Source organism: Lipotes vexillifer, unplaced genomic scaffold (assembly GCF_000442215.2).
Source record: "Lipotes vexillifer unplaced genomic scaffold, Lipotes_vexillifer_v1.1 scaffold1761, whole genome shotgun sequence".
Taxonomy (NCBI): domain Eukaryota; kingdom Metazoa; phylum Chordata; class Mammalia; order Artiodactyla; family Lipotidae; genus Lipotes; species Lipotes vexillifer.
Genome location: NW_006777503.1, coordinates 122112 through 136536, shown reverse-complemented (window position 1 = coordinate 136536; position 14425 = coordinate 122112). Strand labels below are relative to the sequence as shown.

Below are 14425 nucleotides of genomic sequence, written 5' to 3'. Positions count from 1 at the left end.
TTTCTTTTAAATCTCCTGAAATATTTTATCAGAAATTCCTGTGTGTTTCTTGCTTCCTTCTGAGTTACCTAGGAAGTGCTCTCCTATGAGTAACTTTAATTATTAATAATTTCGGGGGGGAAAGTCAGTTCCAGAAAACAACCTGCACCAGCTCAAAATACCCCCATGTAGCCTTGGTCCACAACCAGTTACTGTCACTGCTTCTCAGGAACTGACGACCTTCCCAACCGTAAGACTGTCCTTGAGAAGTGCGCTGAGCTTGACGGTAACACACAGATTTCCTCCGTGAAACCAGGGTCTCTGTTTCCTCTCTGAGGAAAAGCCCCACTTGAAAGCAAAGCAACAGAAACAAATCAAAACCCAAGGAAACAAACCCAGTCTGCTCTTGTGGTTCGTCTGGTCACCAGGAACCCAAGTCCCAACACTACTCCAGATCTGATGTGATCAAATCAGAGGGAAGGACCACGTGCGGGAGAGAACACCGACCCCAGGACCAGCGTGAGACACGGCGGCAGGAGGGCCACCGTCACCCCATCCTCCAGGCCCCGCTCGCTCCCGTCCCGCTGTGGATGTTTGTTAATCGTGTAACAAAGCCGAGGGCTTGCTCTTTACCCCGGCTCTGAGCCAGCGGGATAGAGGACACTTGATATTAGTTTATCATAAACATTCTACACGTAACATATGGCTGACTAAAAAATTCTAAAACAACACCCAGCTAACATGGTACACTAACCATTTAACTGTGGTCATATTTAAATTAGACTGAAATACGTCAGTAAGAGCTTTTAACTGACCACCGGCTACCATTTCTTAACTTACCTAAGCTCTACTTAGCAAGTACCTTTAGATGTATGTTCAAGATAAGTGTAGGATGCAAAATCTGAGCATTTACGGATAGACTAAAATTTGAAGATATCAAAACTTCATTAAATAGGTGTTTCTTTTACTTTATAGGAGTAAATGTAAATTGCTACCCTGGGATAGCAGAGAGCCATGGAATGCTAGCTAACTTGGGGCAGGTTCGTCAAATTTGGTCAATTCAGAACATTCCAAATTGAGACAGTAAGCATGTACTGTTTCTCCTCTAGAAATTTTATCCTCGATATAGTCATAATCCAATTCATAACGAATTTATAAAAATAGCTTTTTATCCAATAATTCCAGCAAGGTAAAAATAGGAGTTTCTTTTCACATACAGCAAATGACACAGGCTCATGCAACACCAGCGAACGGAACCACATTTAACTCGCCATACATTCGCCACCAGGTCGCACGCGGTTTACTGCTGTGTGCTGCCATCCGCCTCTCGCTGGCAGTTTTCAGGGCCAGAAGCTTCTTCCTAATCCACGGGCTCCAAAAATAAACCAGCCCACTGAGACCTGCTTTCACCACAGAGCTAAATTAAAACTGCATAAGTGTTTAGAAAACGGCAGCACTATTCCTTAATCTAGTCAGGGGTTCAGGGGGCGGGGGAGGGGATCTGTCATTCAGCATACTTTTAGCGTTAAACCTTGAAAGGATTTCCTTAAAAACACACACACACGCACACACACGCACACACACACCTTGAAAGAAGTCGCTGCACCAGCAAAGACGCCCTGGAAGCTTACTAGGAAATACAAAAGTGCACTCTTCTATGCCTACATATAAAACATATTAGAAATAAAACTGTGTAAAATGTTTGCTGTGCCAACTATAAAACGCGGGGCGGGCGGCCCTACTGCAGGGAGTCGCTGTTCTCCAGCACCAGCCCGCCCAGGTGGCCGGGCGCCAGCGCCGCCCCGCCGTCCCCCGTGCTGTCCACCGAGTCGTCCTCGCTCTGCTCGGCCATCATCACCTGCTGTACCGCCAGCGTGGCCCCGTCCGACGACAGGGACTGCAGGCTGTCCACGTTCATGCCCACGGGCGCGGTGATGGTCACGACGGCTCCTGCGGCACAAGGTGGCTGTCACCACGCCATCGGCGCTTGGATGCAAACCGTTACCCCTCGACCCGTGGGGCCGGGCTGCCCGACCTCCCGCGAAGCCCCCTGCGCGCTCCTGGGACCATCCGCAGCGAGTTAAGGACCCGTGTCTCTAGGATGGGCCCCAGACCCTGCGCGGCTAAGCTCTCAGTCTACAGAGGGTCCGAGGGTCAGGACGGTAAAGGGCACAACCGCCCGGGGCGCAGAGCGAGCGCCACACGGAGGACGAGAGACCCAGGACACCGGGGAGAGGCCACGAGGCAGCAAAGCGGGAGACGGGCCGGGAGGCCCGGGCCCGGGGAAGGCAGGCCGGTCCGAGAGGGCGGAGGAGAGCCTGCGGCACGCGTTCCCGCTCCCGCGGCCGGCAGCGGGCGGGCGCCAAGGGCCCGCGAGCGGGACGCCGACGGGACACGCTGGGCCGAGGGCGGCGCTGCGCTAGGGGGCCCCACACGGTGGGTCGCACGTGCCCGTCCATAAAAATCTGCACGGCACCAGCGGGTGAAGAGAGCAAGAGGACGTAACCTGAGGTGTACATAATTCATGTAGCACAACATGTTGAGGAGACTTTTAAAAACGATTCATTCATGCATTCCTTCTTGTCTGTGCACAGACCACGGCATCAGACACGCACTGGGAGCCTCCGCGGGAAACTGGTACTAAGGGTTGTCTCTGGAGAAGATGAGAAGCCAGGCTGGAGGAAAGATTACTTCTCACTGACACCCTTGCCTGAACTTCCCCAGTACATAGGTATCGCCTTTTCCAGGAGCGGGGCGAGGGAGCGGGAGAGAGAGAGGAAAAAAACCTTTCGGACTAATCCCTGAATTAAAAAGGAAAACAAAAACGGAAAATACAAATGATTTAAGTAGGAAGGTAAAACCACTGCCTATCAAAACCCAAGTAAAGAAGCCAAAGCTTTAAACACACACACCGTGAGGGGCCCACTCCAAGCCCAGGGCCAGCTCGGCTCTGGGACGCCCTGAGCACTGGCAGAGGACAGACGAGCGCACGTGTGCAGGAAAGAACTGCGGCCAGGAAAAGGATCAGCCCCAGAGATCACAGAGCACAGGGTCCAGAGCTGGCAGGGCTGGGCTGGACACGCCCTGAAGCACAGGCCCGGGCCGGGCACTGCCGGGACCAGGCAAGAACCAATTGCAAAAGCAAAGCACGAGAGGGTCAGAGAGTGCCGAGTGACCTACAACTGCTAGAAGGTAGCTCAGGAAGACCTGGAGCCGTACGGAAACACCCATCCCCTGATAAAGTTAACACCCACAATGTCTGGCCTCTAGACAAAGATTACCAGGCACGCAAACAGGCAGGAAAACAACCCGTAATGGGAATTCAGTCAACAGAAACCAGCCCAGAGCTGACAGATGTTACAATTAGCAGAGGAGGTCATCAAAACAGTTAGTGGCGACTGTGTGCTGTTTGTTCAAAACTTCAGTAGACCGTGAAAGATACAAAAGCTCCCGCGGAGCGTCTAGACAATGTCCAACATGAAAATCACAGGGATGGGATTAGCGGAAGATTAAACATCGCAGAACACAAGACTGGGGAAGCTTAAGAATAGGAACAGAGAAACTATCCAGGATGAAACAGAGGAAAAGAATCCAAAATCCTGGAAAAGCAGCAGTAACTGTGTGAGTTATAATGCCCTATCACATCGGCAACTGGAGCCCCTGGGGGAGGGGAGGCCAGAAAATATATTTGAAGAAATAACGGCCCCAAACTTTCCCAACTGAATAACAGTAAACTGCTGAGCGGAAAAAGTAAGAGGAGAACGAGAAGGTAAGAATGCGATAATAACACAACTTATTACATTTAAAAATACACACACACAACCATCTGAAGTGTGAGCAACTCACGCACACAGAAGATGCTCGTCAACTAAACACAGAAACAGTGGCCCACAGTGAGGGGACGCGGGTCAAAGGGAAGAAGAAACGCCGGATGAGGGCCGCAGGGACATAAAGGGTGAAGCGCCAGGCGGTGAGCGCACGACACGTCCGCTCCCTGCACCGAAGCAGGAGGGACAGAAAGAGGCGGGAGGGACCTCGGGGGACTGGTCTTGGATCCGGCTCTCCCGGGCACACCTGCAACCCCTAACAAGCACCAGGACCGGCGCTCTCTCATGGTCTGATGCAGAAAGACCACTGCCTGCCCTTGGTTCACAGCCTCACACACCCCCAGCCCCCAGAACAGCGGCCGCCCACCGGCTGCGAGGGCACAGGCCCGGGCCCGGTCCCCACCTTCGGACACGGTCAGCTCGCTGGTGGCTGGCTGTGCGGCTCCTGAGGCGATGGAATCGGGCCAAAACCTCTGGACGGGTCTGTTCTGAGCAGTTTTCTTCTTTGTTTTTGGAGTTTCTGAGCAACTAGAATCCAACATCGGCTGCAGGATTCGTCTTCTTGCATTGATGAACCTGCGCGCAGGAAACAGGTCAAAACAGCCTTTCCGAGGCCGCCCGAGGCAGTAACAGGCCCACCTGACAAACCACACGAGCAGAAACATGTCTTCCCTGTTAGCAGAAGCACTCAGAGTGACGACACGCATATTATCTAAATGTCCAGAGAACAGGGCTGTTTTTAAAGTGATTCATTTGAATAAAGACCAACTCTCCCATGGTGCCTTTCTTCCACTTTAACTGATGTATTCCCTGTTTGTGAAATTGATGTTCACAATGACACTGATGATACTGTCAAAGTTGTGAATGTGGCGTGATTTTCTCTGAGGAAGAGAAAGGTCAAAGCAGCAAAACTACATGCCCCGCCGTCCCGTGACGCCCGAGGCCGAGGCCTCGCAGGCTGTGCGGCTCTTATCTGAGGGTCCCACCCGACCGAGCCCTGAGTGTGGACAGATGTCCGGCTCTGAGGTTGCCTAACTTCAAAGTCCTAAGATTCAGAAACATCTACAATTGCACTAGGACATATTCTAATAATACACATGCCCGGGCTGGCACCTCAGAGCTTCGTTCAGCGTCGATCTCTGGTCCCTGCAGCGGAGCGTGAGCTGGACTCCCCGGAAGCTCACCGCCGACCCCAGCGCCACCTGGGAAGGGACACCCGCTGCTACCTTTCAATCTGTCTCTTTATCCATCTTTGTCAAAGCTGCTACGAGGCAGAGGCATAAGCTAATGATGAGTGCTGTCCAATCTCGCTCCAAGATATAATTTTTGCAAATATAAAAGGAAAGCAAGTCACAAGAGGTAAAAATAGCTTCAAATATTAACTAAAAGACTTTAGAAAGTTTAGAATTTATAGAAGTCATATTTTAAACTGTGATGAATTTCAAAATTAAAAGTTGAGGTCAAACCTCCTAGATAAGACAATTCTCTTAAGACAGCAGAGGAGCAACGTAGGGAAGGGCAGGGAGCCCACGAATGAGGAACAAATAGCGAGGAGAAGGCTGATTGGCGACAAACACACCAGAACATCCAGAGACGCACCTCTGCGTCTCTCATCCCTCAATCCATCCATCATTAAACCAGACACAGTCTCTACGTGGGACCGCGTGAAAATAACGGAGAACATGCTAAGACATTACAAAACTCACAGCCACACAGTACTCGAAACCTTTGAACTCCTGTTAACACTCTACCTAAAAGATCTAACAGGAGCTAATTCAAAGAGTATATGCTCTATTATGGCTACCTAAGTAAAAAATACTGGCCCAAATGCAAGATACTAGAAATACTTGATGCAATACCAAAGCATACCTCCTGCATACACAATTGCCCAAAATGGAAGATTTTATCATTTATATCGGAACTCACCTGACCTTCAAGTTTAAATTTTAACAGTTAAACTGAAAAGATAACCATGTTTACAAGTGGTAGAGTCTGCATTTCCTTTTCTTTTACACAAGCCAATTTCATTAACCTGAAATCAGTTCCTACATCTGAATAATAAGTAAATAAAAATGAGGCAAATGACCACCAAGCAGAATGCAAGTGCACACCTAGACCTCAACGCCGCTTAGTGACGTGAACGCCTCTTATTTAAGGGAAAAACCATCACGGCCAGGGTCCAAGTGTCCACACTGACATGTGACACAAGAACCAGAACACGGTGTTTCATAAAGAAACGCTTCCCTCTCAGGACCCTGAGGCCTGCTGTGGGGCAGGACCACCGCGCAGCCGGCCGGCTGTGTGACTCCCTCCCCCAGTCACTGCTGAACGAGTGACACAGGTTTCAATAGGTGTGAGGGGGTGCGGAGGGGCCACCAGGGGTGAGGGGAACTCACCTCGGCCGTCCACCGCCCAGAGGAGCTCGTCCACGGAAACATGGTGTTTCTGAGTGGAGGCTGGGGTGAGGGGCGCTGGTTAATGCCCTGGAGAAACCCATCTCTAATCGAGGGAGGGGGATGTCGGCAAAAGGCCCTTAGTGGGGTACTGAGCATTGAAAACTTAAGGTGAAAGTGTGTGTGTGATTTATGCTTACCTGGCTGCCACCAATTCCAGACTCTGATAACACAGGAATGCTAGTTAAAAGAACTGATACACTTCAACCAAAATTTACTACTTATTGGGGTCAGGATTGCCAGGTGCTCTGCTCTGCGGACGGCACAATTGCAGACAGCGGGCACAGCTTACCAGTTGTTAACCTGGAGTAGTGTCAAATTTGTCTGAGCAGCAATCTGTTTCTTCTCATCTTCTGTCGGGTAGGGATGCTGAAAGTAAAAAGAAGGGTCACCGTGAACTTCAGTTTTTAAAAAGGAACTCAAGATCATCCTGGTAAAACAGAAGCACACAAATAATTGTTAGTAAAAACTGGCGTCAAGGGTGCTTGTAGCTAAAACCTAACTTCAGTCTCATCATTTTTTCCAGAAATGCCTAAAACAAATGAAGCCTTTCTCCCAGCTGCCCAAGAACACAGGTGTTGCAGCAGCTAGTGAAAGCCCAGGCAGAGGTGTGACGCAGACAGGAGTCCGCACGCTCAAAGGCCACGGCGAAGGGAAGGGCGCGGGGCACGCAGAGGGGCTCCTGGGCTGCACCAGCTGCTGCTCTAAGCACCCGATACAATCTATGGCTTTTGTATCAACGTTACAGGTGTAATTCAAGGACCATAAACTGCGTCCATTTAAAGCAGATAAATGGCTGAGTTTTGACCCACAGCAAGACAGAGCGCGCAGATCACCCCTGTACATCCTACAGAGATTCACTGATTCCTCATGGTCACAGAGCTGTCGCCACCTTGATTTTACGACGAGGAAACTGAGCAGGGCAGTGCACACCCTCCCCGCATCCTGGGCCGGCTGAACAAGAGGAGGCAGGAAGCGGATGGGGCTGCTCCAGGCCGTCACATTCAGGCGACCCGTTTCCGTCACGGGAAGCGCCAGCACGAGCTGACACTGGGATGCACGGGTGTCACCTACGGCGTCGCTAGACTCGCGTGTGCGGCTGGCAGAGAACTGAATTGAGGGCTGGGGACGGGGTGTCTGCTATTTACTCTTTATTTCACGTATGACTGAAATATTTCACTCAGAAAAAGCCAGAAGTATAATAAATACAGACACACCTAGGAAATACTGTAGGTTCAGTTCCAGACCACCTCAGTAAAGCGAATATTGTGATAAAGTGAGTCACGAATTTTTGTGTTTCCAAACATGTTATATAAAAGTTATGTTTAGGCTCTACTGTAGTCCATGAAGTGTGCGGTAACATTACATGTAATAGAACAACGTATGTACCTTATTTTAAAATACTTTATTTTTGCTAAAAAATGCAAACCACATCTGAGCCTTCAGCTGTAACCTTCTTGCAAAAGTCACATCACAGATGACAGCACAGATCATCATATCAAATACAATAATAATGGAAAAGCTTGAAATATTGAGAGAATTACCAAAATGTGACACAGAGATGTAAAGTAAGCAAACGCTGTTGGAAACAATGGCACCGATAGAAGGGTTGCCACAAACCTTCAGTTTGTGAAAAAACGAACATCTGAGAAGCGCAATAAAGGGCGGTATGCTTGTACCAAAATTCACAGACGTACCAGAGGAAAACAATTTCTATCTGCAGCAATAAACAACTTCTCCAAGGTCGGTTACCATCCGCCTGTAGAAACCAGTACGACATTCACTCTAAAACTTGCACGCACTGAAGGCCCTTATTTTGCACCGAGCAGGACCCCAGGGAGTGACTGGCACCGACAAAGTAAGGAGGTGGGGGTCTCTTTTGGTTTTTAAGCGAACGCTCCGTGTGTCCGGAAGGGCACTGTGCCTTCTGGGATATACAACCGCATTTATCTCAACAGCAGTGGTCCCACTCCTCACACTAACCCACAGTGACTCACTTTCATTCTACAGGTGAGCATCTGGCCCCAAGGGAGAGTTTATGGAAACAGAAATATTGTTCTTGTCCTTTAAAAAGCTCGTAAAATAGGGGCTTCCCTGGTGGCGCAGTGGTTGAGAGTCCGCCTGCCGATGCAGGGGACACGGGTTTGTGCCCCGGTCCGGGAAGATCCCACATGCTGCGGAGCGGCTGGGCCCGTGAGCCATGGCCGCTGAGCCTGCGCGTCCGGAGCCTGTGCTCCGCAACGGGAGAGGCCACAACGGTGAGAGGCCTGCGTACTGGAAAAAAAAAAAAAAAAGCTCGTAAAATAAAAAGGGGGCAGGAAGCAAGTACACAAACCAGAAAACAAAACAAAACAAAACAAAAAACCCACCAAAACAGTAATGAGTGCTGCCTAGAGTGTCAGGAAAACTACAAGGAGAGGACGGTATTGCAGAGAAATGAGGTCAAGAAGAAGACACAGGAAATGCTTCATAGGAAAAAAAAAAAAAAGGCATTTTAATTGAACCTCTGAGCAGGGTCTATTTTAGAAATGATTAAAACATTAAAGGAAACTTAACAGGAAAATAGCCAATTCCATCACTTACTTGTGTTGTAGTCCAATCACTACATTACAGACACACTTATCGGTTGTAATACTCACAATGTATTTAGAAACATGTACGTTCTACTCTTTCACTTACGTCCACGTACCTACAGCTTCCTAGTGCTTTTGACCCTGGCTTATCGTGTTAACTCGCTGTACAACCTTCCTAACGCACACACCAACCCATTTCCCATTATGGCAGCAAACAGCACTGTAACATTCTGTCCCTAAATGTCTCCACTGCGCGTGACCCTCGCTAGGACCAGCTTCTAGGCGGGGTCGCACTGCCGATGACGACCGCGTTCTCCCGAGGCATGTGAGCCGCCGCCCCCTCCGGGCTGGGGCACAGCCCGCAGAGCCCAGCTCCGGGCAGAGGAAGGGGGCTCAGCAGCGACCAGGGCCAAACCCCAGGGGAACTGGAGGCAACAGCCGGGTGAGGACGGAGGCGGGCGCCCAGGCATGGACGCGGCCGCAGCCCAGGCGGGGGGCGCCCCCGGGGCAAAGGGGCGCTGCGGAGACCCGAGGGCACCACGGCCCACGGGATGGAGGCGGGGAGGCCGGGGCAGTGAGGACGCGGCCGCAGCGGGTGACGGCAGCGCTGACGCCCAGGCGCAGGTCCGGGCCGACCAGCTCAGCGCTCAGGAGCGGCCGGGCCTGGGCTGCGGATGGACAGGTCCGTGGAAAGGGTCTTCTCCCTCCCAGCCCTCCAGACCCTCTGGACCTCCGCATCCGCCCCCCCGCACGCCGCCTGGGCCCCTCCCTCTGCCCGCACAGGCCGTAACCCAGCGGTGGGCCCACCTTCCCACCTCCATCCTACCGCGCCCCCCGGGGCCAGCCCGGTCCTTCCCAACGCGGCAGCAGCGAGAAGGCTGTCACTCCTGGAAGCTACTCGCGGTCACAGCCTCCCCCGAGGTCGGGCGCGTGGGGACTGGGGCTCAGGCGGGTAACCAGCCAGCCTTCCCCAGAAATCGGTGGGCAAGCGTGTGCCCTGAGACAGGACGGCTTCAGGGGGACGTGCCGAGGTCCAGGTGAGGAAAGGGGGCGCGCAGCCTAAGGCACACCAAGCTCCCCTTCACAGTCATGGCCACGTGCCGCCCCTCCGTCCACAAGCTCGACCCCTCATCTCCCTCCCAGATCCAACGTATCAAACATCGCTATTTTCCAAGGTTTTGCCCCAGAGCACCTCTTCTCTGCCCACTTCTCTAATCAACCTCACCTCCCCGCAGGCACCCTTCACGGGCAGTTTCTCTCACGGGCGCGTACCGTTAACATCAGCTGAACTTACTCCCTGTCACCAGTTTTTGGGTAACCCTCCCTTCTGTCCTGTGCTCGACCCATCATGGACAGTCAACAGAACACCGATTCTTAAACCCAGGCCTACCAGCCCACATAAGTCCATTTTTTCTAGAAAATAAGCCAGAAAGAAAGCATTGTGGAGGTCTGGCTAATTGCAGAGCACGTGTGTCCTCACCCCGATGTGCTGGAAGAGCCAGGACCTCATCACATTGGTGGCGTGCTTCGGCAGGACCCCCCTCTTGTTCTTAGATGAGCCGTCATCTTGATGCAAGATGCTGAGATCCTGGTTTAACTGTAACTGAAGCTTTTAAACAATTGAAAAATAATGTTAGAAAGCATAGAAAATGATGACATATCCAAGTAGCTTACGAGTGCAGGTGTAGAGAATCACCAAGGATCTTACGGCTAAATGTCTCATTTACAGGAAAGGCATAAACACTGGGACCCTGTAGGGCTGATTTTCCGAGGATGTGGCCCCTCACGTTGTAACCCTTTACACTCGCGTCTCAGCCGCGCAGGGGCCCCCTGTCTGGCGACGCAGGTGGGACGGGCACCGAGAAGCCCCGAGTGTCCCACCCTGCACGCAGCCGAGCCCCGCCCTCACACACACTTGTCCTCAGCTTGTCTCCTCTGGCGACAGATGCGACAACAGCCCATTTCCTGGCCTGGAGCAGGATTCAAGCAACCGACAAGGATGGACGGGGAAGCTGGAAGGGCCACTAACTAGAGGAGCCCGGCCAGGAGAGAAAGGAACACACAAAGTGCGGACAGAGCGACCACAGAGCAGAGGGGCCAAGGCGATGACCTCTGCCCAGACGGCTCCACGGCCACTCAAGACACTGCCCCCCTCACCCTGAGAAGAGCCTGAGATACAGCCTGTTCATTCCATCTCAGAAGGAGAGGACACGTGTGTAAGCCCCCTTAGATGAGCATCCGTCCGCTCACACAAACACGAGCAAAGAGCATCATGCGCCACGCATCCAGCCAGGGGCTGCAGAGATGGTGCCAGTGTCGCTCACCCCCCAGACCAGGGAGAAAACCAACACCCCGCGCCGGGGCCTCCACACAGACACATCGGGACCTCTCCACTGTGATCCATGCTTTACCTTAGAACTTCTGTGTGACCACCTAGAGGGGTGGGACAGGGAGGGTGGGAGGGAGGCTCAAGACGGAGGAGATATGGGGGTACACGTGTGCATATGGCTGATTCGCTCTGTTGTACAACAGAAACTAACACAGCGTTGTGAAGCAACTGCATTCCAATAAAGATGTGCTAAAATAGAAAGTAAAAATCAATAAATAAGCATCAACTTCGGTAGGTCAGTTTCAGTATAACATAGTCATAAACATAATTTACAGGATTTGGACGTTTATTTTGGAGAGGAATCTGTTACTTGTTCTTCCTCTAGATTTACATCATTTTGGGTAATTCTTTAAAAGACTGAACACCAAAATCTAAACAGACAGAATTTATGACTTAAAGGAGACATTCCAACCGCTAACTATGCCTAAAATTTCTTAAAACCTAAGATTATTACTAAGGGCATAACTGTTTTCTGGAATGCACGTGTTTGTTCACTAAAGGACTGAACAGCATTTTTTTTTTAAAGATTGATTAATTTTTGGCTGCGTCGGGTCTTAGTCGAGGCACGAGGGCTCTTCCGTCGCAGCGCTCGGGCTTCTCTCTAGCTGTGGTGCGCGGGCTCCGGGGCGCGTGGGCTCTGTAGTTTGCGGCACACAGCCTCTCTCACTGAAGCACGCGAGCTCAGTAGTTGTGGCGCACGGGCTCAGCTGGCCCACGGCACGTGGGGTCTTAGCTCCCCGAGCAGGGCTGGAACCCGCGTCCCCCGCATTGAAAGGTGGGGCCTCTGCCGCTGGGCCGCCGGGGAAGGCCCAAGGACTGAACAGCGTCAAGCACTGCCTGTGCTGCGCTCGCGCTTGTGCGCAACATGGAGAAGGGTGAAAAGCGGGCCTTTACAACCAGCTCCACGAGGGCCAAAATGGGAGCTGTCTGCTGCGTTTGCCCCAATTTAGCACGTGACCTCCACGCGACGTGACACGTATTCCAGCTTCAGTGTTGCTTTTTCTGTGCAGGGTTAAAACAAATGTGGACTCAAGAACAGGGAAAGTGACAGCTGGCCACATGACTCGACCTCACAGATGCCACCAAGGGGGCCCGGGGAGGCCAACGGAGCCGAGGGCCTGCGGGGGGACCGGCCAGCCGGCCCACCACCCCCCAGCAAAGCCTGAGCCTGCGCAAGGCAGGGGGATTTCAAAGCCTAGGAAACTGGGTGAAAACCCATTTAAGAAGCAGTGGGGCCCCCAGACCACTCCCCATCATTCTCTGCGGGTGACTGATCTGCCCCCAGCCCTGCAGAGACTCGGGGTATCTTTCCCAAAGAAACAGACCAGAGGCTGAAGACCGAGCACAGCTGGAGGGTGGGAGGAGGGGCGAGGCCAGAACAAGGGTGAAGATCTGCACACAAGGTGGGAGACCCCGCCCACTCCTGCCCCTGCAACTACGCTTCCGCCCCAAGCAAGAGATCAGAGTCCTGCTCCGGGGAAATGAAGGAAGAAAAGGCTGAGGGAGCGCAGAATTTGGAGGCCAGGCCACAGATGAGCCGGCCTGCCAAAGCGCAGCACCTGACAAGCACCAAAGAGCATTCTAGGGCCTCGTGTTTACATTTAGAAGGACAGCCAACTGCCCCCAAACACTTGAACGCCTCCATCACGAAAAGCCAACAGCAAAGCAAACGAATGGTATGACGTGGGGGAAACAGGGTAAGTGCAGAAAGCAAAGCACATGCCAACCATCCACGAACCAAGAGTAGGAGAGCACAGTGTACCGGTAAAGAGGAGTCTCGGGAATTACAGCTACACTTGAAATGTAAAACTTAACAGATGGGTTGGAGGACAAAAGGCAAGTTCTTGGAAAGTAGACAGAAAGTAGACAATGGGAATACAAATATAAAAATACAGAAAAATCAAGAGACTCGGTTCAGAAGGTCTAGTGTCCGATCAGTAAGGGCTCTGGAAGGAGAGAATGTGCAGGTTGGGGGCGGGGGCAGAGCTGTCACAGAGAGTTCAGGAAAATGTCCCAGCCTCAAGGACACGAGGTCCCCGGCAGTGCCCAGCACAGCCGACAAACAAGACCCGCGCCAAAAACTCAGGGAAAAGAGACGCGTCTGACAGAGGAGAAAACGCCGAAGACGGGAAAGCAGAGCTCACACTGACCTTCTCGAAGGCAGCGCGGCTGCTAGAACACACGGACGGCACCCGGGGAGCCCCTTCCCGACCTGGAAGCGTACATGCAAACCAACTGCGTGTCAAGGATGAGACTAAGTCACTTCTAGGTTTGCTGGTTTGCTAAGTCCCAACACAAGGCACCTCCCACACACGTTTTCTCTGCAAGTTCTCGAAGGGGCAGTGAAGCCTAGAAAGTAGAAGACGTGGGCTCGCGGAGAAGGGGCTCCTCAGGCTGACGTGCCGGATGCCCGACGCGTGACGCCCGGCCGAGGTGGAGACCAGGAGGCCGAGAGCCCCGAGGCCACGCGGCCCCGACCAGCTACCTGACAGGGACACCGAAAACACGCTGGGGCATCCGTGAGGATTCAGCCGCCGACGCCATGGAAATTGTGCGGGGGTGGGGGAGAGAACCCAGCTGCTAACTTGGGCAGCGTGATCACGGTTACACACGCAGCTCAGCAGAAACCAGCATTTACACGCTCATGAGGATGTTCACAATGAAAACGCATCAGCTGCACTGTGTCCACATGGACGGCATCCTGGCCAGGGAGGGGATGGGAGGGAGCACAGCCCCCAGCAGGACAGAAAGCCCAAACTACAGGTTGTACGGGTGAGTTAGGGGAGGGGATTTTATTTCAAACACGGAGGGAACAGCAGAAGCAATGGCCAGGAGGCCTGAAAGCGGTCGCCCAAGGGGAGCGAAGGTGAGGGTGGGAGCTGCTGTGAGTCTGGTCCAGGCCTCTCAGCAACGCGGGCACAGGGCGACCTGATACCAGAGAGTCAAGCATCACTGTAAATCGCGAAAAGGAGGCGAACACTTGTCACACGTCAGACAACAGCACAACCCCGAACCATACGAATAACGGTTTTGTACAAACAAGACTACCCCGGGACAGGGGGGCAGGGTGGGGCGAGGAGAGATCGGTGGAGTCTCACTGCCCTGGCTACTTCTTATCTTCTCGGGAAAAAGTGCTTTTAAATGAGTATGTACAGCGAGCACAACGGGGGACCTTCTGTAGAGGTGGCCCAGCCCAGGAAGAGC

At 52.5% G+C, this 14425-nt stretch overlaps 1 protein-coding gene across 2 annotated transcripts in view; it reads right to left on the bottom strand.

Annotated features, from left to right (window-relative positions):
* Positions 1 to 1264: 1264 nt before the first annotated feature.
* The window catches only part of PKNOX1 (PBX/knotted 1 homeobox 1), a 31561-nt gene continuing 18400 nt past the window's right edge, over positions 1265 to 14425 (bottom strand). Inside the window, exons 8-11 of one of the 2 annotated variants that reach the window (XM_007451127.1) lie at positions 10313 to 10441; positions 6552 to 6628; positions 4210 to 4382; positions 1265 to 1929 (exon numbers count right to left, since the gene is read on the bottom strand). In XM_007451127.1, the coding sequence (XP_007451189.1) occupies positions 1718 to 1929; positions 4210 to 4382; positions 6552 to 6628; positions 10313 to 10441 (591 nt within the window). In that variant the 3' untranslated portion in view covers positions 1265 to 1717. The remainder of the gene's footprint in view (positions 1930 to 4209; positions 4383 to 6551; positions 6629 to 10312; positions 10442 to 14425) is intronic. The other variant, XM_007451128.1, reaches the window with a different exon arrangement.